This window comes from Hemiscyllium ocellatum, chromosome 18 (assembly GCF_020745735.1).
Source record: "Hemiscyllium ocellatum isolate sHemOce1 chromosome 18, sHemOce1.pat.X.cur, whole genome shotgun sequence".
NCBI classification, from domain to species: Eukaryota; Metazoa; Chordata; class Chondrichthyes; order Orectolobiformes; family Hemiscylliidae; genus Hemiscyllium; species Hemiscyllium ocellatum.
Genome location: NC_083418.1, coordinates 51389387 through 51416675, shown reverse-complemented (window position 1 = coordinate 51416675; position 27289 = coordinate 51389387). Strand labels below are relative to the sequence as shown.

The 27289-nt window shown below is 41.9% G+C and overlaps 1 protein-coding gene across 1 annotated transcript in view; it reads right to left on the bottom strand.

Moving 5' to 3' along the window:
- LOC132824459 (GTPase HRas) overlaps positions 1 to 27289 on the bottom strand; it is a 56292-nt gene that overhangs the window by 5692 nt on the left and 23311 nt on the right. The window contains exons 2-4 of the mRNA XM_060838981.1: positions 14289 to 14424; positions 6571 to 6749; positions 939 to 1098 (exon numbers count right to left, since the gene is read on the bottom strand). Of these exons, the coding sequence (XP_060694964.1) occupies positions 939 to 1098; positions 6571 to 6749; positions 14289 to 14399 (450 nt within the window). The 5' untranslated portion in view covers positions 14400 to 14424. The remainder of the gene's footprint in view (positions 1 to 938; positions 1099 to 6570; positions 6750 to 14288; positions 14425 to 27289) is intronic.

Genomic DNA, 27289 nt, shown 5'->3' with positions numbered 1-27289 from the left:
GGGTGAGCACGTACATAATTCTTTGAAGTTTGTGTCACATATAGACAGGGTGGTTAAAAAGGCGTTTAGCACATTTGCCTTCATTGCTTAGTATTTGAGTATAGAAGTTATACAGGACATTAGTGAGACCTCTTCTGGAATACTGTGTCCAGGTCTGGTTGCCCAGATCATAAAGATATCAAGCTGGAGAAGGTTAGAAGAGAAGAGATTTACCAAAATGTTGCCAGGTAAGGAGGATTTGAATTATAAAGAATGGCTGGAACTTTTTGGGCAATTTTTTTTTTGTTTACAGAGAAGGTGGTTCAAATGTGGAATGAACTTCCTGAGGAAGTGGAGGATGTGGGTAAATTACAAAATTTATTAACACATTTGGATAGGTACATGAATAGAAAAGGTTTGGGGGATTCTGGGCCAGGAGCAGACAGGTGGGACTAGTTTAGTTTGGTATTACTTTCAGCATGGACTGGTTGGACCGAAAAGTCTGTTTCCACGTTGTACGACTCTACAGCACTAAGCGCTGGACAAAAACCAGCAGGTCTTTCAACATCCGTGGAGAGAAGCAGCTAACATTTTGAGTCTAATCGGATTGAAATGTTGACCCCATTTCTTTCTCCACACATGCTGCTAGACTTGCCAAGTTTCTCCAAGCACTTGCTGGTTTTATTTTTTTATATAAATAGAAGAAAAAGGGGGCTTCCACTCAGAATTCGTTCCAAGTATCTGATTTGAGGAGGAGAAAAAACAAACAAGGCGTTCTAGGCAGGAGCCAGCGTAGATCAGGAATACAGGTACAAGTTAGAAGCCAGACAGCAGAATTTTAACTGAACTCAATTTTACAATCGACAGACTAGATGGGGATCAGGACAAACCCAGTAACAACACTTTCTCCACTATGAGGAGCGAATGTAACAATGAATGCCAAATACGAATGTACCCACTTGTCTGGTTTTGGCAGAGGTTTCGATGTAAGGAATGCCGTAACTCCGGGCCAGGTCTTGGGCTTGCCTAGTCTCCACAGATCGGGAAGGCAGGTCGCACTTGTTTCCCACTAGAACCATTGGAACATCATCGGAATCCTTCACCCTTTTAATTTGTTCTCTGTAAAGATACAGGATGCCTTTGACAGATGGTAGAACTGTTCACATGCTGACTGAGATCAAAAGGCATGAAACTTTACAGCACAGAAGTGGTCATTCAGCCTATTGTGTCTGCATCAGCTCTTTCAAACAGAATTCCAATCAATCCTGCTTCTTGGCTCGTTCCCCTCACCCACCCCTTCACTGTGTGAATATTTTCACATAAAACATTTAAGCAAGTCCCTTTTGAAAGTTAGTACTGCATGTGTTTCCACTGTCATTGAGGAAGTGCTTTCCATATCCCAATAAGTCACCGCACCTTTATGGTCTGTTTCGTCAGTGGGTGGGGAAATAGCATGGTGGCAAAGGACAAGCAAAACAAAAATTTCAAATTAAAAAAAAGAGACTTACTTTTAAAAGAAGAATACTTCATACCAGAACGATTCCACCAACCCCGCCCCCCCCCAACCCCAACCACTGCTTAGTTAGATCACCTATACCAAGTGTTGCTGTCAGGTGTTCAGGTTTTTTGTACCCAGTCCTTCCAAACCAGAGACTTGGAGAGGCCATTGACTTCACATAGGCTGCAAAGTGATAATTTGCAATGATAACATGCAACAAACTGCTCCCCTAGCCAAGCTCTTCCAGTACACAGTGTCTACACTTGCATCTACCTGATATTGTGGACAGTTACCCAGGTATTTCCTGTATACAAAAGGCAGGACAAATTCAACCCAGCCAATTACCACCCCAGTCTACTCTCGAGCAATAAAGTGATGGAAGTTGTCATCAACAAAGCTCTCAAACAGTACTTGCTCAGCAATAACCTACTCAGTGACGCCCAGTTTGGGTTCCACCAGGGCCACTCAGCTCCTGACCGTATTACAGTCTTGGTTCAAACGTGGACAAAACAGCTGAATTCCAGGAGTGAGGATAAAGTGACGGCTCTTGACATCAGGGCTGAATTCAACAGTGTGGCACTAAGGAATCTTCGCAAAACCAGAAGCAGGGGCAAACCCTCCAGTGGTTGGAGTCATAGCTGACATGCAGGAAGATAGTTGTAGCTGTTAGTGTCAGTTATCTCTGCTCCAGGACATCTCTGTAGGAGTTCCTCATGGTAGTATCCTAGGTCCAACCATCTTCAGCTGCTTCAATGGCCTCCTCTTTACAAGACCAGAAGTAGGGATGTTCGCCAATGATCGTAGTGTTCAGCACCATTCACCACTCCTCAGATACTGAAACAGTCTACGTTCAAATGCAACAAGATCTGAACAATATCCAGGCTTGTGCTGACAAGTAACATTCACATCACACAAATGCCAAGCTATGACCATCTCCAAGCAGAGACAAATCTAATCACTATCCCTTGACATTCAATGCCTTTATCACGGAATCCCCCACATCCTTGGATAACTATTGACCAGAAACTCAACTAGACTCCCCACATAAACAGTGGCTACAAGGGCAGGTGAGAGGCTAGGAGTACTGAGACAATTAGCACAACTCCTGATTCCCCAACGCCTAACATTGAAGAAACAAGCCAGGAGTGTGATGGAATACTCCCAACTTGCCTGCATCTCCAATAACACTCAAGTAGCTTAACACTGTCCAGGACAAAAACAGCTTGATTAGCACCACATCCTCAAACTAGCACACCCTCCACTACAGATGCTCAGTGACTTCTACTTCTACTACCACCTACAAGATGCATTGCAGAAATTCAAAAATCTTTAGCCAGAATCTTCCAAACCCAAGACCACTAGCAACACAAAAGAACAAGGGCAGCAGTTACATGGAAACACCACCAGTTGTAAGTTCCCCATCAAGTCACTCACCATCCTGACTTGGAAATATACCACTATCCCTTCACTATCCCTGAGTCAAAACCCTGAAATTCCCTCCCTAAAGGACATTATGGATCAATCCACAGCTCAAGATTGCAGTGGTTTAAGAAGGCTGCTCCTCACCATCTCAGAGGGAAACCAGGGAGGGTAGTAAGTACTGACCCAGCCATTGATGTCCATGCCCCATGTTCATTCATGAATGGGTGAATTAAAAAAAAGTCATATATAGCACAAAGCAAAATGGTTGTGGGTTTTGGAGATCAGTCCTCTCTTGATTCTCAGGATATAATTTTTTTTACTAATGAACCTGGTTAAGAGATGCTATTACACACCTCTGGAGCAGGCATGATCTGAAGTTGCCTCATAGCGCCATCGACTCTGGTCCAAGTTCACCCTAGAGTGACACTCTCCCAGTGTATGTGAGAATCTCCTCCAGATGCTCCCATTCTCCTCCAATGACCCCTCCCACCACCACCAACACAAAACTATGCTAAATTGCCCTGTAGATGTGCAGGCTAGATGGATTAGCCATGGGAAATGCAGGGTTATGTGGATAGGGTGGGGGCTGGGTCTGGTTGTGATGCTCTTCAGAAGGACTGTGCAGACTTGATGGACTGAATGGCATCTTTCCACACTGCAGAGGTTTCCAGGATTCTAACCCAGTTCCTCAGGGTAATGTCTTAGGCCCATTGATCTTCAGCTACTTCAATGATTTTTCTTCCATCATAAAGATTAGAAGTGGGATGTTCGCTGACAATTTACATCACCACTCACAGCCCCTCAGTTACTGGAGCATTCCATGTTCAAATGACAAGACCTGGACAACAGGTTTGACCTGAAAAGTGGCAAGTAATATTTGCATCACACAAATGCAAAATTTGTGAATGACCATCTCACCATCACCCCTAAAATACAATGGTCTTAATTTCACTGAATTTAGTGGAGGGAGGGCAGTTACCATTGACCAGAAACTGAACCATAAATATTGCAGCTACAGATGGTCAGAGTCAAGAAATCCTGCGATGAGTAATTCACTTTCTGACGCATGGGCACCTGTATGGGCCCCAGCTATGCCTGCCTCTTTGTCAGCTGTGTAGAACAGTCCATCTTCCATAGTTACACCGGCACCACTCCCCACCTCTTACTCCGCTACACTGATGACTGCATCGGCACCACCTCGTGCTCCCGCAAAGAGGTTGAGCAGTTCATCAACTTCACCAAGACATTCCACCCTGACCTTAAATTCACCTGGACCATCTCTGACACCTCCCTCCCCTGAAAAATGTGTTGCTGGAAAAGCGCAGGAGGTCAGGCAGCATACAAGGAGCAGGAGAATCGACGTTTCAGGCATCAGCCCTTCTTCAGGACCTCTCCATCTCCATTAATGACGACCGACTTGACACTGACATTTTTTACAAACCCACCGACTCCCACAGCTAGCTGGATTACACCACTTCCCACCCTACCTCCTGCAAAAATGCCATCCCGTATTCTCAATTCCTCCGCAGGACCAGTTCCACCTGAACATGGTAGTATCCTAGGTCCAACCATCATCAGCTGCTTCAGTGGCCTTCTCTTTACAAGACCAGAATTAGGAATTTTCGCCAATGATTGTAGTGTTCAGCATCATTCACCAATCCTCAGATACTGAAGCAGTCTATGTTCAAATGCAACAAGATCACACCAGATCTACCATAACTACCAGAACACACCAGATGGCCTCCTTCCTTAGAGATCGCAATTTCCCTTCCCACGTGGTTGAAGATGCCCTCCAATGCATCTCATCCACATCCCACACCTCCGCCCTCAAACCCAACCCCTCCAACCATAACAAGAATAATCTCCCTGGTCCTCACTTTCCACCCTACCAATCTTTGCATTAACCATATCATCCACCGACATTTCCACCATCAGAGACATATTTCCCACCCCACCCCTTTCTGCTTTCCGCAAAGACCATTCCCTCTGTGACTGCCTGTTAGGTCCACGCCCCCCTCCCAACAACCCATCCTCCCATCCTGGCACCCTCTCCTGCCACCGCAAGAATTGCAAAACCTGCACCCACATCTCCTCCCTCACCTCCATCCAAAGCCCCAAAGGAACCTTTCACATCCAAAGTTTCACCTGCACATCCACCAATGTAATTTATTGTAACCGTTGCGGTCTCCTTTACATTGGGGAGACATCTCGCCTCCTCGCAGAGCACTGCAGGAACACCTCCAGGACACCCGCACCAATCAACCCCACCACCCCATGCCCCAACATTTCAAACCCCGCCCCCACTCTGCCGAGGACATGTAGGTCCTGGGCCTCCTCCACTGGCGCTCCCTCACCACCCGACGCCTGGAAGAAGAACGCCTCATCTTCTGCTTCGGGGCATCAACGTGGCCTTCACCAGTTTCCTCATTCTCCCCCACCCCCCACCTTCCAGTTCAGCACCATCCCTATGACCTGTCCTACCTGCCAACCTCCCTTTTCACCTATCCACTCCACCCTCCTCTCTGACCTATCACCTCCATCCCCACCCCCATTCACCTACTGTACTCTGCTACGTTCTCCCCAGCCCCCATCTCTCCACCCTGGAGGCTTCCTGCCTCTATTTCTGATTAAGGGATTTTCTTGCTCCTCAGATGCTGCCTGACCACCTGTAAATTCGCTCATCCCCCAGCCACTCACCGTCCTGACTTGGAAACGTAACCAAGATTCCTTCAGTTTGCTGGATCAAAATCTTGGAACTACCTTTCCAACAGCACTTAGACCAAGTCGTCTGCAACAGTTCAACGCTCAATTCAGCAACACCTTCAAGAGCAACTCAGGATGCAGGGCTAGCCAGTGATGCCCACAGCCTGAGAGTGAATGAAACAAAAGTGCCTCTCCCCACCCCATTGGAAATGAGATATACCTTGATACTCGATATGTGCTATGATATATTCACTGTATATTACCTATGTTTACAATGTTAATTCTGGATGCTATAAATAATATTTTATATTATAGTAGATTCTATTAAAGAGAGATATGATTAAATTGTATTACTGTTCTAATTCATAAACTTTATTGCTGTTTGGGGTATTTTTTGGGGTATTTTGGGGTATTTTCTCAACTCACCTGGAACTTACCTTTTGTCTACTTTATTTTAAAGGTTATAGTCCCTAACCAAATTGCAATTAAAATTTTGTAATCCTGGACAAGATCACCACGTAAATTTGATGGCAGGATCTGGGATCATAACAAAATTAACATATTGAATTGGTTTGGGTACAGATACAAAATGGTAGAACACAAAAGTCATTTTTGATAGTAACAGTATAAAGAACAAATTAATAAATAGTTGCAAGTACAGAAAATCACCCCTAGAATCGTAGGGGATTTTAATCTTCATCAAATTGGAATAAATCGATTTGGCAGAGGTATCTTAGATGGTAGTTCATCAAGGGAATCAGGAACGGTTTCCAGGAACAATACATTTGTAACCAATCTGGAAACAGGAAGGATGGAAGAGAGGCAGGTTTGGTTAATGACCCCAAAATAAGTGATCTTCTAGACAAGAATGAATAATAGCAAGACAGAATTTCAAATTCAGCTTCAAGGAGAGCAATGAGTGTCTGAAAAAAGTGCCTTAAACAAAAATATTCCACAGCAACACTAACCTGTACTGATGAATGTCTTCAAATGATTTGGTGTTATTGATTGCAAAGACACATAGGAAGCCTTCTCCTGTCCTCATGTATTGGTCTCTCATGGCACTGTACTCCTCTTGACCTGCTGTGTCCAGAATATCCAACAAACAGGTCTCCCCATCAATAACTACCTGTTTTCTATAGGAATCCTGTGATTAGAAGAGCAAAATAAAATTAAGTCAAGCCTGGGTGACCTGGGCACCCATTTTAGACTGCTCTGTAGCCGCGGTCATGAATCCAGAGAATATTTGGTTGTAATTAGTTGGTTAATTTACTTAAAATACAGGAAAGTAAAACATACAAAGGGAAAAAAATATATAGTAGTTCACTATTGGCAGGGGGAGAAGAGGAAAGAAAATCCGTCACTAGCAGTTTGAATTTTTATGTATAAATATAGCTTTGAGGACACGTTGCCTTGGTAACCAGCAGTCTCGTTGCAACGCATGTGATTCTATACTTTCACCAAAGACACTCTCTTTGGAAAAGAGTTGCATCATGTTCAATGTTTTACAAAATACGAGTTGCATTAAAAACAACCTAATAAACAGTATAGTGAAATGGCTGTCAACATCAATTGAATCAGTTTCAGAGTTCTAAAACTGGGAAATGGAGTTTCAGACCAGTCAGGAGAATCACCTCAGGCAGCTTCTCAGAGATCCAGTGCTCCCCTTACTGTCAGTCAGACTGACTGAATATAGAAGTGACAAAGAGTGTTGAAGGAGTTTGAGACAGATTCAGCCCCGACATTTAACAGTCCTTTGAAATATCACGTCTAGATTAAGTTTCATTCATACAATAGGTACAGTTGGAAACGGTCTGTAACATGGTTAGTATCCCAAATAGAATCATAGGGAGGAGATTGCCAGTCTTTGGGTTTGATCTGTATGTTGTCATTGTCTACAGGAATAGGACCAGAATATAGCAAATGTTATTCCCTTGTTCAAGAAGGGGAGAGACAACCGTGAAATTATAGACCAGTGAGCCTTACTTCAGTTGTGGGTAATGTGTTGAAAAAGGTTATAAGAAAATAGAATTTTTCATATAGAGAGGAATAAGTTGATTAAAGATAGTCAACACTGTTTTGTGAAGGGTAGGTTCCACCTCACAAACCTTACTGAGCTCTTTGAGAAGGTGACCAAACAGGTGGATGACAGTAATGATGTTAATGATGTTGATGTGGATGTGGTGTATATGGATTTCAGCAAGGTGTTTGATAAGGTTCCCCATGGAAGGTTATTGCACAAAATACGGAGGCAAGAGATTGAGGGCAATTCAGTGGTTCGGATCAGAAATTGGCTAGCTGAAAGAAGACGAGGGTGGTAATTGATGGGAAATGCTCATCCTGGAGTTCAGTTACTAGTGGGGTACCATAAGGATCTGTTTTGGGCCCACTGCAGTTGTCATTTTTATAAACGACCTAGATGAGGGTGAAGAAGAATGGGTCAGTAAATTTGCAGACGACACTAAGGTCAGTACAGTTGTGGATAGTGCTGAAGGATGTTGTAGGTTACAGAGGGACGTAGACAGGCTGCAGAACTGGGCTGAGAGGTAGCAAATGGAGCTTAATGCAGAAAGGTGTGAGGTGATTCACTTTGGAAGGAGCAACAGGAATGCAGTGTACTAGGCAAATGGCAAGATTCTTGGTAGGGTAGATGAGCAGGGATCTCTCTGTCCACGCACATAGATCCTTCAAAGTTGCCACCCAGTCTGATAGGGCTGTTAAAAAGGGATACAGTGTGTTAGCTTTTATTAGTAGAGGGTTTGAGTTTTGGAAACATGAGGTCATGCTGCAGCTGTAACAAAACTCTAGTGTGGCTGCATTTGGAGTATTGTGTGTAGTTCTGGTCACTGCATTATAGGAAGGATGTGGAAACTTCGGAAAGGGTTCAGAGGAGATTTACTAGGATGTTGCCTGATATGGAGGGAAGGTCTTACAAGGAAAGGTTGAAGGACTTGAGGCTGTTTGTTAGAGAGAAGGTTGAGAGGTGACTTAATTGAGACATACAAGATAAGCAGAGGGTTAGATTGGGTGGACAGTGAATGATGCCTTTTTTCTAGGATGGTGATGGCTAGCAAAGGAGGCATAGCCTCAAACTGAAGGGTGATGGATGTAGGACAGATGATAGAGGTAGGTTCTTTACTCAGTAGTAGGGGCGTGGAATGCACTGCCTGCAACAGTTGTGGACTCACCAATTTTACGGGCATTTAAATGGTCTTTGGATAGGAATATGGATGAGAATGGAATAGTGTAGGATTGATGGGCTTCAGATTGGTTCCACAGAGTGGCACAACATCAAGGGCTGAAGGACTTGTACTGTGCTGTAATGCTGTATGTTCTAGTCACCAGCAGGCATGTCAGTTTGTGGGAATCTTAGTTGTGTCCTATTGTTTAATCTCACCAGAAATCCAACACACTACCTCCCAAATTGGGAAACTCAAATTTTCCTATAACTTTAGCCAGAAGCACCTGAATTTGGAAAACTCCAGGATAAACTGGTGAGATATTCAAATTGTACCCTTTATATCATCAGAAGGGAAGATTACTTGTTGAGATGCTCGATTCTCAGGCACAAGTCTTGAAGTCCAATGATAAAGTGAGATCACATACATCATATACTTCACCATAATGCCATGATGTTCCCAAGTCCATTCCACAAAGGCCAAAACTAATAAACTGTATCAAATTATTTGCCAATATTATAATGTGAAGAATTATTTCTCATACATGTGTGGGGTAGGAGGAGATAACTGAATACTTGAGTAACTGCAACAATATAGATAGATGCACAAATCTTCTAGTGTTTTATACACTGCTGTGACAAAAGTCAAGATTTCAGCCAGCAGGTACTATCGCCTCTGACTCTTGTTCAGACCAGCAGGTTGTGGCTTCAAGCTTCATTCTAGAATTGAGCACACAATCCAGGCTAACACTCGAAACAGTGTCTAAGTGTCAGAAGTGCCATCTTTCAGGTGTGACGCGAAACAGAGGACCTCCCAGTGGGTGGGAAAGATCCCATAGCTTCAACTCCAAAGAGGTTATCATTGGCTTCCTAGGGCACAATGTTCGTTCTGCAACTAGCATCACTAAAATCAACTCTGGACGTTATTAAATTGTTATGTATGGGATTCGGTGTTGTGCAAACTGGCTGCCCTGTTCCCTATATTACTACAATAGCTACACTTCAGAAATAAATCACATTACTGTAAAGTAGGTTTGAAGAGCATGAATGAGACTAAAAAGTAGAGTCTATTTCTTAGTACGTGGAAAAGTTGTGCTAGATATGATCCAAATAACACACACACTACAATTTTGTCAATTCTAACATAGCTACAGTACCAAAGTGAAAAACAGCTGGGGCAGAAGTTCAAAAGCCAATTGGAAAGCCTGCTCCATTTTGGACCTGGTTCAATATGATGATAGAAAAGAGCAAGTGCACAGGAAAACGTAAACGTGAAGTGGCTCCTTGGGGGGAAGAGACTGATTTCACTCAGTGCTTCTTTATTCAAGAGGTTACCCTTTCATTAGTAACACAGTCAATAAGTTACCTATTTTAAAATCAAGTCATATTACTGTTTATTAGTGTCGACACACGCTCTGGAATGTGATCTTGGTGATAAGCTTCCACTGCCTAAAACATTTTCCATCCCCTCCTTCCAAGCCCAACACAAAATGAGATCAAACAGCAAACAACAGCCATGACTGTTCCAATATCTGCACCTTTCAAATCCCCCAACAGAATGATTGAGTGTATGTGCGCACGCGTGTGGGTAATGACTATGCTGGCTGGACTCTAGCAAGAGGTTCAGCTTTGATTCTCCATTCTCACTTACCCTGGTCTCCCCCCAGAAGCTTCGGATGGTCATAGAATCTACATCTTACTGACTATCCTGGAATAAGTGAATTGCTGTGGTCGGTTGCCTAGTGAAAACCACCTGGCTGTCAGAGCGAGCACGAGACGCACTTTGAAGTACTTTGGGATGGTCAGTGGTTGTGAAAGAGGCTACATTATTGCTAGTTTTCTTTCCTTTTTAGAAGGGTGATTCAGCAACAAAACGTGTTTGATAATAAACCATTCTAAGATGCCTCATTAATGTTAAACGATACTACATAAATATAAATCATTGTTCTTCCAACAATCAAACCAAACCCATTCTCATAAACCATTACTTCACCCTTTATCAATAAAGATCAAAATTATCAAAAGATCAAAATGAAATTGCAGAAATTCAAATTTGTAATGCTTATACCAGTGAGAGACAAATACCTGAATGAGCCTTCATAGAAATCCCTCTTTTTACTACTCTACAAATCTTGGAAAATTTTGAATAGTTATTTGTTAAGGAATAAAGCTCAAAACCAAATCTGGGGTGGATTGGATGAACAGTCAACTAATGAAGAGGATTCTGAAGGAAATGGTAGACCATTAATTTTCATTGAAATATTCTGAGATTTCTGTTGTAAAGTAATAGGTTGGGATACAATCCAAGTAATTTGAAACATTGGGCTGGAATTTCATGGAGTCTTTAAAAATGGTGGACAAGACCTGGAAATGAAGACCTTGCCGATGATACGAAGTTAGGTGGACAGGCAGGTAGTACTGAGGAAGTGGGGAGGCTGCAGAAGGATCTAGACAGTTTGGGAGAGTGGTCCAGGAAATGGCTGATGGAATTCAATGTGAGCAAATGCGAGGTCTTGCACTTTGGAAAAAAGAATACAAGCATGGACTACTTTCTAAACGGTGAGAAAATTCCTAAAGCCAAAATACAAAGGGATCTGGGAGTGCTAGTCGAGGATTCTCTAAAGGTAAACATGCAGGTTGAGTTCATAATTAAGAAAGCGAATGCAATGTTGTCATTTATCTTAAGAGGGTTGGAATATAAAAGCACTGTTGTGCTACTGAAACTTTATAAAGCTCTGGTTAGGCCCCATTTGGAGTTCTGTGTCCAGTTTTGGTCCCCACACCTCAGGAAGGACATACTGGCACTGGAGCATGTCTAGCGGAGATTCACACGGATGATCCCTGGAATAGTAGGTCTAACATAGGAGGAACGGCTGAAGATCCTGGGATTGTACTCATTGGAGTTTAGAAGATTAAGGGGAGATCTAATAGAAACTTACAAGATAATACATGGCTTGGAAAGGGTGGATGCCAGGAAATTGTTTCCGTTAGGCAAGGAGATTAGGACCCGTGGACACAGCCTTAGAATTAGAGGGGGTCAATTCAGAACAGAAATGAGGAGACATTTCTTCAGGAAGAGAGTGGTGGGTCTGTGGAATTCATTGCCACAGAGTGCAGTGAAGGCCGGACGCTAAATGTCTTCAAGGCAGAGATTGATAAATTCTTGATGTCACAAGGAATTAAGGGCTATGGGGAGAATGCTGGTAAGTGGAGTTGAAATGCCCATCAGCCATGATTGAATGGTGGAGTGGACTTGATGGGCCGAATGGCCTTACTTCCACTCTTATGTCTTATGGTCTTATGAACTCATTTACAATTTTTGCCAGCAAAGGAAAGGGAGTGGGGCCTGATTTACATTGGCAGTAAATCTAAACTCAACTCTGCTGAGAGTCCATACAAACTCCATTTCGGCTGGTCAGAAGACCATAATCCACAGCGTAGAGTCAGGAATGGACAGTGTATTCGAATACTTAGAACAGATTTTATCATGCTTCAAATGTCATTATCCAAAGGTTTTTACTCAATCTTCTGCTCTTTAAACTTGGTAAAGTACATCCACGATTAACAGGTCATCTGTGGTCAGCAAGCTATTTACCATCTGTTTATGCAGCTTTGATAGGTTTCTTTGTTGACACTTCCCATGGCCTATTGTGTCATTGTGGAGGTTATGGAAGTTACAAATCTGACCAGGGGATTGGATGTTCAGTTTGATTGACAGTTGAAAGAAGCTATTGAATAATTAGTTATCTTTGGTGGATAAGAAAGAAAGTTTGTTTTGTTTTACAAAGAAAGAGATTGAACTCAGATTTAAGAGTTTTCAATGGGTTTCATGAATTAAAGCCTTTTGCTTTTTCCATCCAGTTTGAGTCCATGATTAGAGCTTTAATATATTGTTGGATGTTTCTTTCACCTCACCCAGCTCCCTTGGTCCGCCCATTGTGGACAGGAGGACATGGGAGGCACAGAGACGTGAGGGCTACAGGACTTAACAGCTTCTAAAAAAACAACTAAGACTTGTAACCAGCCTTTTTTGGGTCTCAACCTCCCTCAGGATTGAGATAAGTTTGGGGTAAGGTCTAAAACGACTGCATTATTCCCTAAAAACATATTGAATTATGAGATCAGGAGGCATCTATTCAACCCATCAACCAACTCTGCCAGTCTGTTCAATCATGGCTTATTTGTCCTTCAGTTTCATTTCCTTACTCTTGCCTCATTCATTAATACTCTTGTTGGCAGTTCAGGTTTCCCACTCCTGCCATATTCACTTTTAGAGTGGAGACAGTTACGATTTTCCTGCCATTCTTCACTGTTAACCTTGCAGTTTAACTCAGGATAATGAGTCCGCCCAAGCCTCACACTGTAGGTCACATCACTGCTTAACTTCAGACCATTCACAGGACAGGAGGAGTAAAGTGGGTGCTGCCAGGTTGGCAATAAAAGGCTGACCAGAAGCAGCACAGGAAACATGGAGAAATGAGCCAGAGTCAGGGCAGTGTTTGAAACTCATTTATCAAGCCACTATGGAGAAGTGGGACAGAGCAGAGAGATACAATTCCAATGATTGAGGGGAAATACAGATGCAGAGTTGAGAGGCTGTGGAATGCAGTTCAGGCTTGAAGCAGAGACCATGTCAAGATTTAATAGTTAGACAGGTTGAGAATGGAAAGAAGAGGGGGATATGGAAACAAAATGGGTCCTTAGGATTTGGATACTGCCTACATGCAGGGAAAACCAATAAGTGTTGATCTTCATCTCTTATATTGTGATTTCTGTGTTTCCATGTAACATTATCTAAAAATAAAGACAGATTTGAACAAATATAGTGCCTTTCACAATAAGTAGTTGGAGAATGAGTTCTGAGCTAGCAATCTGAAACCAAGCATAATACTCTGGATAACAGATTCCAATCCCACGACAGGAACTGATAGAATAATAAACTACACATCAAATCAAATCTGTATTAGTCTCTGTAATGAAGGCCACTGGTTCACTAATGTCCTGATGGGAAAAAGAATCTGCTGCCCTTATTGGTCCAGACTCTACGTGACTCCAGAGGAACAACAACATAGTTCATTGTCAACTGCCCTCGAAAATGGGTGAGCAAATCACTCAAATTCAAGGGCAATTGAGGTTGGGCAACACATATTGGTCTTGGCAGCAGTGCCCCATTCCATGAAAGAATGAAGTAAAAAAAACTTGACAACCAATTATTTTTGTGTTTCTCTTGTGCGATTGGTTGCTTCATTTCCTACATTGCAGAAGTACAGTAGGATCCCACAACATCATTATGACAATGATTAGATAATTTTAAAATAAGGTGACAGAGGGGTAAAACATTGGCCCAGACCACAAGGAGAAAGCCCCTGCTCCTCTTCAAACTAGCACTATATAGCATATTTTATATCCACTCGGGAAGCAAGAGAGGGTATTGGTTGAACACATGGACTGAGAGAAAGCAGCACTATTAGGAGTAGGGATATTGGTTTGCATACAGACATAGCGTACCTCTATCGTAGGATCGTATTCATCCACAAAGTGATTCTGGATGAGTTGAATGGTTAAAGCACTCTTCCCAACGCCACCAGCCCCAACCACCACCAACTTATACTCTGTCATCTTCAGCTTCACCTCAACCAGTCACCTGCAATGAGAAGCACACACGATGATCACTGACCTAAATCAACCCGCAGTCTTTCAAGATAGTACAGAACACTTTTTTTTAAAATATCCAGCGTGGAGATGCTGTTTTAAACTCATTCACTGTAGACACCAGATCAGTGGTTAATTTTTAAAACTATGTTTTCATATCAAATTGCAAAAGGTTTGCAGTTCACACAGCGAGCTCTCCTGGGTGAGATCAGACAACTGTTGGAGGAAGGAAGCTCACTGACGATATCACAACACCCTTAGTGATCACAGCAGTTTTGTTTACATTGATTTCAAGTTAGTGCAAAGAGTTTTCCTGTTTTGTGCAAAGCATAACTTAAATTCAAAGTGCAGAGAGGTGTATTTGCTAGTTTAAATTCAATGCTGTTGAGCTGAAATTACTGCAAATTATAGCAACAGTACACGATACAGACAAGGCCCTGACAGATTTATCACATGTGCTGCAGCGCTCCTGCAATGCTGCTTCTATTTTCAACCATTTTGTTTCCTTTGCTTGTTGGCATTCCAGATCAAGGCTGTTTGCGGGAAACAAAGATAGCAGCTAAACAAATACATAATTGGCAGTCCAGTAGTCTGATTGCAAGAAATGCTTGAAGTCAGTCTGGGTAATAGAACACCTTCAGGATGTTTAGTTTTTAAATCTGGCCAGGCTGCTGCTCAGTGAGCTCAGGAGGTCAGAGGGCAGTTAACATACGTTGCAAATTAAAGTCCCTGTTAACATAACAGCTTTCTTTACTGGAGGAGATGGTTTTCTATTCATAAAGAGAGAAACAGAGACAGGAATGTCATGAAGAAACACAGCCAAGACTCACGTAAATGTGTTACAGCAAAAAAAAGGGTGGTCATTTGGCCAATTATGTATCTACCAGCTCTGAGACAAAACCAAAGATTAATCCCACTGTAGCTTAATGAGCTGTCTTAAGTCCTATTTTGTTTCTATTAAAAGCATGTTTATTTTTCTTTGAGTCAATGGAATGATCTCAGACTCACTATTATTAACATCCCCTGCTCCATGTAAAATTATTCCTCCACATTTCTCTCAGCAAGAATTCAAAATTGATAATCCCTCATTACTGACATCAAACCCTTCCTAATATTAAATCTCCTCTTAACTGTTTTTGCTTTACTGGAAGCAGTTAGTCAATTTTCTCCTTTAAGACATAGGTTCCGACCCGGGGAGCTCCCGAATTGTAGTAAAATTGTTGTAAAAACACAACTGCCTCATTGTCCTATCAGGCCAGAAACCTGTCATTCCTGCCCAGTTTGAGTTATATGCAACTCCAAACACACACAGTTGCTACTTGGCCGTTATGTGAAATGCCCCAGAAAATCTCTACCAACCATACGCAGGTGCATTAGAGATTTGTAATAATTGCCCTCAAGCCAGAAATGCCACTCAGTGAATAAAACGTTCAACCGGTTTAGTTTATCTTCTTGTTGCCTCAGGAATATAGAATCCCATCCCCCCCACCACCAAACAGTTAGATCATAAAATCCACAGCCAGATGGCAAAACTCCAAACATCTGCCACTTGAGAGGAATCATGATACATTCTAAATCAAGGTTGATGTTTGCATTTTCAGAAAGTTAGCAACTGCTGAAAGGTCTAGCTACCAAGAGGGAAACCATTATACATGAACAGAATTTTAAGAAAGACTTGCATTTTAAAGCATTACCCATAATCACCGGGCATCCCAAAGGGATTTACAGACAATGAAGTAATTTCAATGTGTAGATAGAGCTGTAATGAAAGAAATGCAGCATAAAGTTATACAACACAGAAACTAATCCTTTGGACCAACTAACAAACTGATCTAGTTCCATTTGCTAGCATTTGGCCTATATTCCTGTACACCCTTCCTAGTCACGTACCCATCTAGATGCCTTTTAAAATGTTGTAATTGTATGTGCCTTCACCACCTCTGGCAGCTTGTTTCATACACGCACCATCTGCCCCTCAGGTCCCTTGTAAATCTTTCCCCTTTCATCTTAAATTCATGTCCTCTGGCTTTGGACTCCCCTACCCTGGGAAGACAGACTTTGGCTATTCACCCTATGTCCCTCATGATTTTATAAACGTCTAAGGCCAGTCTGAAAATAGCCCCAGTCTATTCAGCCTCTCCCTATAGCTCAAACCCTCCAATCCCAGCAACATTCTTATAGTTTTTTTACTCTCTCAAGTTTAACATCCTTCCTATAGCAGGGAAACCAGAATTGAAAAGTAGCACAGGAGTCCTCTCGTATCTTGGGGGGGGGGGGGGGGGGGGGTTCCACATAATACCCTGTATTCTAAAACTAGCCTCACCAATGTTTTGTACAGCCACAACACACACTCAGCGGGTTGCTTAAAAAGATGACAAAATGGTCAGATAGTCTGATTAATGAGAAAGATTCTCAGGTAACCAGGAATAACTGTATAGTCCTTGTTTGAAGTAGTACCTTGGGCTATTTTACATCTACTGAGCGATCGAATGGGCCTGAAAAACAGCACCTCCAACAGTGCAGCATTGCCTCAGTACCACGCTGAACAGAATGATGCAGCATTGCCTCAGTACCACGCTGAACAGAATGAAACCGAATTCCACAAATCACTAACATGAAGGAGAGTGTAACCCACTGTGCAACCATTAAAAGGACAATTGTGTGGCATGGTATGAGCGGCAATCTGAATGGAAATGGAAACAAGTCTTTCAGACCTTTTGCATCAAGTCAATCCCAATGACAAGATCCGAATGAAAAACAAAACCATTGACAATTGCTTATTTTTGTGAAGTGTTCATGGGCAAAGTCCCAGTAAAAGTGGATGCATTGTTAAAGATGGTTTCACAGCTTGCTACACTATAACTATTCCCATTAATGATGGCTACAGTTTCTTCCAAAATCAAGTCACATCTGCTGATGAATTCAATGTACTGAATTCATGTAGATAAATTATTAGTTTTGGGTGGGTTGGTTTTGGGTTGGGTGGGTAGAATGTTCAGTGACTTCAATTAAACAAACATTCAAGGTGAGACACAAGGTTGCAATAGCTCCCTCTTATCTTGCTGCACACAAGAAAACGCTTTCTTGTTTTTCTCCTCCAGTATCATCTCTCAGCTTTTATTCGTTCATTTGACCACAGAAAATCTTTTGCACAAATTGCAACCTCGAGCTTGACTACATTACTTCTGTGTCCCCCCGGGAGAATAATATGTCCTTTAGGGATTACTTTCATCTAATTCAACATCTGCCAACTGTCACAAATCCTCACTTAAAAGTTGTGGTTGTGCAACTTTAAGTGAATCATAGGTTCCCAAAGAAATCTAGATTTCTTGGGACATTTCTTGCTCAGAGAAAAACAAATACAGTTTGAAATATTACACTACTGTGTGTGCAGGTTTGTGTACTCCTAGTTGAAAAATATACATAAATAAAATACAAAAAGAAACAATATAGTTAGATACTTTGGAACTTCCCAGCAGAAAACGTGAAAACATTAAATTGAATGGCTTACATTCCTAAATGTTTATATTTGTAAACAAAATACACAGTATGATAACTACATATTTCAAATACAAAGTTTGCAGATGGCACCAAAATCTGAGGTGTAGTGGACAGTGAAGAAGGCTACCTGAGTACAACAGTATCTTGATCAGATGGGCCAATGGGCTATGGTGTGGCAGATGGAGTTTAAATTAGATAAATGAGAGGCGCTGCATTTTGGAAAAGCAAATCAGCGCAGGACTTCCACACTTAATGGTAAGGCCCTAAAAAGCGTTGCTGAACAAAGTGACATTGGAATGCAGGTTCATAGCTCCTTGAAAGTAGAGTCACAGGTAGATAGAATAGTGAAGACAACGTATGGTATGCTATCTTTTATTGGTCACTGCATGGAGTATAGGAGTTGAGAGGTCATATTACAACTGTACAGGACGTTGGTTAGGCCACTTTTAGAATACCGCGAGCAATTCTGGTCTCTCTACTATAGAAAGAATGTTGTGAAACTTGAAAGGGTTTAGAAAAGATTTAAGGATGCTGCTGGGGGTGGAGAGTTTGAGCTACAAGGAGAGACTGAATAGGCTGGGGCTATTTGCCCTGGAACAGAGGCTGAGGGGTGACCTTATAGAAGTTTATAAAATCACGGATGGGGTGAATAGACAAGATCTTTTCCTCAGGGTGGGGGAGACCAAAACTAGACTGCCAACAGGTTTAAAGGTGAGAGAGGAAAAATTTAAAAAGATTCTGTTTTCACACAGAGTGCTGCATGCATGGAATGAGCTGCCTGAGGAAGTGCAGGAGACTGGTGCAATTACAACATTTAAAAGGCATCTGAATAGGCCAAATGCTTGCAAATGGGACTAGATTCATTTAGGATTTCTGGCTGGCATGGACGACTGGACTGAAGGGTCTGTTTCCATGCTGTACATATCTACGAGTATATGACATGATACATTCCTTATCTGAAGCAATATTAGTTGATCATGCTCCATCTATTGAAAGAAATTGGACTGTGCGGTTAGAGCTGAAGTCCAGAACTTCACAGACCAATAGCTGCCACTAGGTGGTGCCTGGGACTTCAATGTAATTTAAGAATGGGAGCCAGGAGGGAACGGGCACCAGAAACCTTATAGAAAAGAACAGAGGATGAGAACTGGAGGATCTGGGTGGGGTGGAGGACAAGGGCAGAGGCAGGAACCAGAGGAAGGCCAGGCAACCCAGAACTGTGTATTGGAGCGGAAGCATAAGGAAAAGTTTGAAGCAGACAGTCCACTGAACAGGATGTCTGTGGCAAAGATATTAAGTGTGAAAATCATTACTAAACAAATATATCATCACTGTTTTCTTGAAAACATTAAGCAAAACCAAATTAACTGAAATTCAGTAACCAGAGGGGACACATTTGAAGTGAAAAGCCAAAGAATCAAATGGAGGCAAGGAGACTTTTTGCCATGAGTTGAGATGTTGTGAAATGAGTTGCCAAGTGATGGACACAATTTCAATATAACATTCAAAAACTAATTGGATAAATATTCAGGTAACCATATTGGTTTATAGTGCAGGGGAGCAAGATTAAATTGTATTGCTTTTCCAAAGGGTTAGTCCTGCCATAAGATTGACTGGTATCTTTTGCTCCAGAGTCAGACCATCATCAATACAACTAAGGAAGCTGCTGTAAATTACAGGCTATTGAGAGGTTTCCTGATGCACATATGGGGGCTCTACTGCATATGGGGCATATAGTCCTGAAGGGTTAGGTACATGAAGCGTTGAAGCTTGCATTCTTCCTTCAACACAACTTCATTGGGGAAAATATTCAGAAGATTCTTGATGCTTTGGTGCTTTCCTGGAAAAACCTTCACTATTTCAACTGCTCATAAATATTAGACACAGCAGAGGTGAAATAAACCATTCCCACAATTTCCTTCCTTCACCATAGACAACCAGGGCAGCCCCACAACATTACCTCCTCCCCTATTTTCAACTGGTTAAACTAAACTTACCAATGGACTTTCATAAACAAAAGTTATGCATACACACAAAGTCTAAACAAAGTGTGTCAATCACTAACTGTAATACTCAAGAAAAATACAGTTGAAGATGATTATGCACAATAATTGTAGATAATGACAATATTGGGCAAGTCCGATCCTGGAGCAAAACCTGGTTTTTTAGACCCTAAGTTCTATTTTCTGTTTACCATGGTGGTCAATCATTGAACACATTCAGAAGAGGCTGCCAGTGCACTTTTAAATAAGATTTGATACAAAAGATGAAAAAGAAAGCAACATGAAACTATATGGTTGATCTACTAATAAATATCAGGAAGATCTAAACCTTTATCTCAGCAATACCCTGAAAGACAATCAAACCTCGATAAAGAATTACCCCTATCTTCATGGTAAGGCTTCCTATTCAGTATGAAAGGCTGCAAATCATGTTTCCTCTGCAAACTGCTGTCCATTAACTGAAGAAAATGGAATTCAATGTAGCTAAGTGCGAAGTCGTTCACTTTGGTAGGAATAACAAGATGATGGATTACTGGGCTAATGGTAGGCTACTTGGTAATGTGGATGAGCAGAGGGATCTTGGTGTCTATGTACACAGATCTCTGAAAGTTGCCACCCAGGTAAATAGTGCTGTGAGGAAGGCATATGGTGTACTGGGCTTTATTGGCAGAGGAATTGAGTTCCGGAGTCCTGAGGTCATGTTGCAGTTGTATAAGACTCTGGTGAGGCCTCATCTGGAGTATTGTGTGCAGTTTTGGTCGCCATACTATAGGAAGGATGTGGAAGCTTTAGAACGAGTGCAGAGGAGGTTTACCAGGATGTTGCCTGGAATGGTAGGAAAATCTTATGAGGAAAGGCTGAGGCACTTGGGGCTGTTCTCATTGGAGAAGAGAAGGTTTAGGGGAGATCTGATAGAAGTGTATAAGATGATTAGGGGTTTAGATAGGGTAGATACTAAGAACCTTTTACTGCTAATGGAGTCAGGTGTTACTAGGGGACATAGCTTTAAATTAAGGGGTGGTAGGTATAGGACAGATGTTAGGGGTAGATTCTTCACACAGCGGGTTGTGAGTTCATGGAATGCCCTGCCCGTATCAGTGGTGAACTCTCCTTCTTTATGTTCATTTAAGCGGGCATTGGATAGGCATTTGGAAGTTATTGGGCTAGTATAGGTTAGGTAGGACTCGGTCGGCGCAACATCGAGGGCCGAAGGGCCTGTACTGCGCTGTATCCTTCTATGTTCTATGTTCTATAAAATAATGACTGAAAGCACCACTTGTAAAACAAATTGCTAACTCAACTCATTTATTCCCCAACATTGGTTCCCTAAAGTAGGATGACTTCTTCTCCAATATATCCACAGTTGTCGGATTCTTAAGCTTTCTTTTTGCTAATTCCGAGGAAACTCAGCACCTATATCCAGCCATGACTGTTTGGAGACTGATTAACAACCACCCCTCTTCTGGTCTGAATGATTTCTCTGAATGAACCTACTTCTGGCACCTTCTTCTAGGGATTGTAAATTCAAGTCAGCAAACATTATAGCAGTCACCTTACCTGGGGACTTAGCTGAAATTATGTGCCTTCTTGTCATCATATGTGGGCAGCATGGTAACTCATTGGTTAGCACTGTTGCCTCACAGCACCAGGGACCCAGGATCGATTCCACCCTTTGGCGACTGTCGGTGTGTGGAGTTTGCCCATAGAACTGTGGAAGTGGGGGGCATTGCTGACGTGAGGATGTGCAGGTTAGGTCGATTGGCCGTGGGAAATGCAGGTTAAAATGACAGGGTACGGGGATAAGTCTGGGTACTCTTTGGAGGATCGGAGTGGACTTGATGGGCCAAATGGTCCATGCTGTGGGGACTCAAATGATTCTTGTGAATACTGGATTATGACCGTCAGTTTGAAAGCAACGTCCAAAATGACGTTCTCATCTTAAAAACAAACAAGTTAGATCTTCACAGAATGGAAAGATTAAAATCAATTTTACCTCCTGGATCTCAACAAGGATTAACCAAACAAATAGAATCCACAGTATAAGAATTTGTCTTGCTGTTGGGAAAAAAAAGTGTGTGCACATGTGTAGTGCGCATGTATTTTGTAAAGGAGTTTTTCTATTATTGAATTGTATAATAGATGTGTTCAAATAGCAAGAGACCGAAGCAGGATTACTATAGGATTCATTTAAATACATTAATGTTTAGCATGTCAGGAGGTTAGACATTCATGGCTTTGGTATCAGGTAATCAAATCCATCTGTAAAGAAATTGGAAGTTGGAATCAAGTGGGGAGTCTTAAGACTTAACAGCCTCACAGGTCTAAAAAGGCAAAGGTGGCACAACCTTTTGCTGATGCAGCCGTCGCACTCTTCCCAAGTGCTGTCTAGATTTTGACATCAAAAGGTTCTCTCCAGCTAGTTCTGTCATGTGACAGATAGTTTATTACCCATCTTGAAGTGCTGAGCTGAAAGTCATTGCCATTTACAGCTGCGCCTTCTGTTGTCGAGGACCAGAAGTGTGGAATTGTGGGAAGTGCACTTCCTCCTTTTCATCCTTAAAAGATGCTCCTTCAAAACCTCATTTGAGCAAACTTGTCATCTGTCCCAATATGACCCTTGTTTCCCAGGCCCATTTGTTCGCATTATTTGCAAGATATTTGGAAAAATGGGTCAAAAAGATGCGACATAAATGCAGCCATTATTGGCTCAGTATTAAATAACTATTGGGAGCTTATGTTGCAGCTATACAAGACATTAGTTAGGCCACTTCTGGTCTCTCTGCAACAGAAGATGTTGTTAAACTTCAAATGATTCAGCGAAGATTTACAAGTAGTTGCCAGGGTTGGAGGGTGGAAGAGGTTGAATAAGCTGCGGCTATTTTCTCTAGAGTATCAAAGGCTATTGGGCAAAGTTATAGAAGGTTTATAAACTTGTGAGGGGCATGGATGGGGTGAATAGCTAAAGGATTTTTCCCAGGATATGGGAGTCCAAAACTACAGGGCATATGCTTAAAGTGAGAGGGGAAAGATTTAAAAAGGGACCGGACACGTAACATTTTCATACAGAAGGTGGTGTATGTATGGAACGGGCTGCCAGAGGAAGTGGAGGAGGCTGGTAACATTATAACATTTAAAAGGCATCAGGATGGGTGCATGAATAGCAAAGGTTTAAGAGGGATATGGGCCAAATGCTTACAAATGGGACTAGATTAATTTACAATATCTGATTGGCATAGATGAATTGGACAGAAGCGTCTGTTTCTGTGCTGCACAGCTCTATGACTCTTATAAATTTAGCTTGGCAGTTGCCTCTGAGCATAGAGGTTTTGCAGAATTTGGATAAGATTTTGACCTCCTACTTAGTCAAAATATTTTAAGAGCATTCAGAAAGAGGAAACGTATTGAACAAGCAGAAAATTAGGTTAAATTTCCCTAGAGATTTCTCTACCCAGGTGATGCTGAATCTAGGACCCAGTGGTCATAGGCAAGCCCATACTCAGGTGATCCATACTTTGATCCAATTGGAGTAAAAAATGAGGTCTGCAGATGCTGGAGATCACAGCTGCAAATGTGTTGCTGGTCAAAGCACAGCAGGTTAGGCAGCATCTCAGGAATAGAGAATTCGACGTTTCGAGCATAAGCCCTTCATCCTGATGAAGGGCTTATGCTCGAAACGTCGAATTCTCTATTCCTGAGATGCTGCCTAACCTGCTGTGCTTTGACCAGCAACACATTTGCAGCTTTGATCCAATTTGGCCAACCAATCTGCAGGAAATTGTTTTCTTTGCAGAAAAAGTAAATTTTTCCTGCTAGTTTCTCTGTCCCAGACTCCCCAAAACTGGCCCAGGGTTTATTTTGTATCTTGCAGTAGATTACATGGCCTGTGCTGGATAGAAAGTGCACTGGAGTCGGGCTCATCGGCTGCCTGGCTAGCACAAAGGGCTAGGCAGACAAATGCAGGTGGTCCCAGAGGTAGGTATTGCTTATAAATAGAGAACACAGACATACGAAAGGTGAGAAAGCGGATATCAAATGTTCAGATGAATCGGGTCCTATTAATAGTGAACAGAAAATTTCCCAGAGAGAACTGGGTCACAAATTCTAACCACAAAGAGCAAAGAAGTGAATGTCGATAATGTAACGTATGCAGGCCAGCCTTGAACATATTCATGTAACTGCAATTCAACAGAACAAAGGAGCAGGCAAAAGGTCATTTGCCAATTCTAGCTTGTTCTGCCAAACAGTTGGATCATCTATATCAGATCCTAATCTACCTGCCATGGATCTACAATTCTCAACACATCTTTATACAACATAACCCTGTCAAATTAGTGTCTTGAAAACTGATCCCAGCTTTTAAGAGTAGAGAGTTCCAGATTTCTACTACCTTTAAAAATACAGTATTTCCTGATGTAACCAGGCTGTACGGTGCTGATATCACAGTGCTTTCAACTCTCCAGCCCATCCCCCTTTGAGATGCAATACCCTAGAATTGAACAGTTTCTCCAGACCATGGTTCAGAATAATTAAGAGCAACTTCCTCTCTTTTGCATGTTAGACCCCAGAGATTTTAAATACATGTGCTAACACAATTAAGCAAGAAGATCCTCTGCATTGAATATCAGTACAACAATCGTGCGAGCAGTCAATTCCAGGCTGGAAATCAACAGACGTTAAAAATGGAAATATCAACATATTTCCCTTCCTTTTCTCTGGTCATTTACTGCCACAAGTTCTAACACAAAGCTTATAGTTGCTCAAGTCTTAACTTTCTGGCAGATGTTCGTTGGGAGGGGTTTTGGGGAATATTTCAATCTGACATCCTTCTTGCTATTTTAAGAACTGCTTCCGCCAGTCTTTTTCTGCTCAATCACTCGATGATATACAAATCCTGCCAGCCACTGTCCATCCCTCAAGTCAAGGACAACAAGATTCCACCACTTCAGTCACAGTACAGGAGGCTACTGTTTGACCTGTTTTATCCATGCTACCTCCCTGTGAAAGCAAATTTGGTAGTTCCATTCCCCAGTCTTCTTCAGGAAATTGAATTCCCTTTTGAAAAGTGCTTTGACATAGTGCATTGATTAATCTAACCATTTGTTTCAGAAATGAGTTTTCTACATGCCATAATTACTTTTGCCAATTACCTTAAAGCATTGTCTTCTCCCAATAAAAGAGATTTCTTCTCACCTACTCTGTGTATGCCTAATGATTTTGGATACCTTTAACAAATCTTGCCCCTTAATCTTTGCTCTGTATATAAAAAAAACTTAAAATTTGCCAATTCATTCTCATAACATCTTTCAACTCTGGAACAACACTTGTATAAAAAAAAATCCAGAGTGTGTTGCTGGAAAAGCACAGGTCAGGCAGTATCTGAGGAGCAGGAGAATTGACATTTCAGGCCAGACCCCTTCATCAGGGATTCCTGCGCTTTTCCAGCAACACACTCTCTATTCTGATCTCCAGCATCGGCAGACCTCACTTTCTCCTAAAAGCATTCCACCCCCTCTAAAGCTTTTTACATCCCATCATACAAGAAAGCTGCTTTATTGGCCCTTCACCCATTGTCTGAAATATTCACTCCCTCCAAAGTTGCACAGTGGCAGTGTATACTATCCAGCAAATACATTGCAGCAACTCACCACAGCTCCACGGACAGTACCTTCCAAACCTGTGACTTTACCAGCTAGAAGGACAAGGACAACTGATGTATGGAAACATTATCCCTCAGGGTGAAGATATCTGTCAAGACTACAGAGGCCTTGGGTCAGCATGTTCCTAGATCCTTGAAGGCAGCAGAAAACATGGATCAGTGGTTAAGACGTTTGAGATATTTGTCTTCATCAGCAGGGATTTGAAACTCTCCACAAAATGGCAGTGGTTGCAGTTGTTAGTTTTAAATCTGAGATTGATACATTCTTATTTAAAGGTGTAAGGGATTGGGCCAAAAAGCTAGGTCATACAAAGTCAGGCCACAGGTCAGCCATGATCAGAGTGAATAGCAGAACAGACTCAAGGGATTGAATGGCCTAATCCTCTTCCTATATAAAACTTCCAAACAGGAATTGGATAAAGTTAAATATTAGTAGGACAGTGGGTAAAACAAAAAAGCAGGGAAATTGGAACTAATTGGATCGCTCCAAGAATCAGCACAGGCATGATTAGCTGAAAGGCCTCTCATTCTGTACCAAATCATTTCATAATTTTGGTCAAAAACTGAACCTTTTGAAAGCGTTAAGTGGATGGATAATTAGGGATAATGGGTGTTGTGTTTTATGCCTTAGAGAGACAGATGACATGCTCGGCAGAAAGAGAAAAAGAGCAGGACCTTTATTACGTTCCTTTAAAAATGGATGCAGCCTCAAGTTTACTTCGTTTTCAGTTCCTCCGTGGCTGTGCCCCCACAGGCTTGACTCATTCAACACAGTACAGTGAGTAATCAGACACATTCAAACACTGAACTATTAAACATAACAATGACATTTTCCGCAGATTGTCTCTCAAGTACCCTTGTTGCTATTCACTACATTATATCCATATGAAGCTCCAAAACTCCATCAGGCATTATACGCAAGACCACAAACTGCTTTCGCTCAATTATATCGTAACCCCAGTTTAGTACTGGATTAGCTTAATTAGGTGCCCCCATGCTAAATCAAAATGAAGCTGGTGTTGGCTTGCCCATTGATATATTTTGTATGATATTGGGTGAGGCTGCCCACTCATTGATCTGCTGAAGTTTGTAATGGCAGAGCAAAAGACATGTGGTTATGAGCAGTGGGGACATGGCAAAATGGGAATGGAGGTTTGAGTGTTCATCTGGGAGAAAGTAACAACAACAACAACAAAAAAAAACTAGGCAAACCTGATGGACCTCCCTTCCCATGCTCCTGAGAGCAGAAAGCAAGTTGGGAATGGGGAACTTAATTGTGCGAGACACCAAGAATCAGGTTCCCAAATGTGGATGAATGTTCTTAATTAAGCAGATTGAACTACTATTTTTTCCATTTTGGAAATTTCCCATGTCCTGGAACAAAAAAATCCTAAAATATTTATTTGCTCTTTATTAGTCTTGTTTGTGACAATTTCTATGTGAAAATTAGTTTGTGTTTCCTAAACAAACTAAATTTTAGAAAAAAATTGGTTATTAAATTATTTTAATAGCATGCTGCCATATCTTCTAGGAGAAAGTGAGGACTGCAGATGCTGGAGATCAGAGCTGAAAATGTGTTCGGAGAATGTGTTCCTGAAGAAGGGCTCATGCCCGAAACGTCGATTCTCTTGCTCCTTGGATGCTGCCTGACCTGCTGCGCTTTTCTAGCAACATATTTTCAGCTGCTGCCATATCTT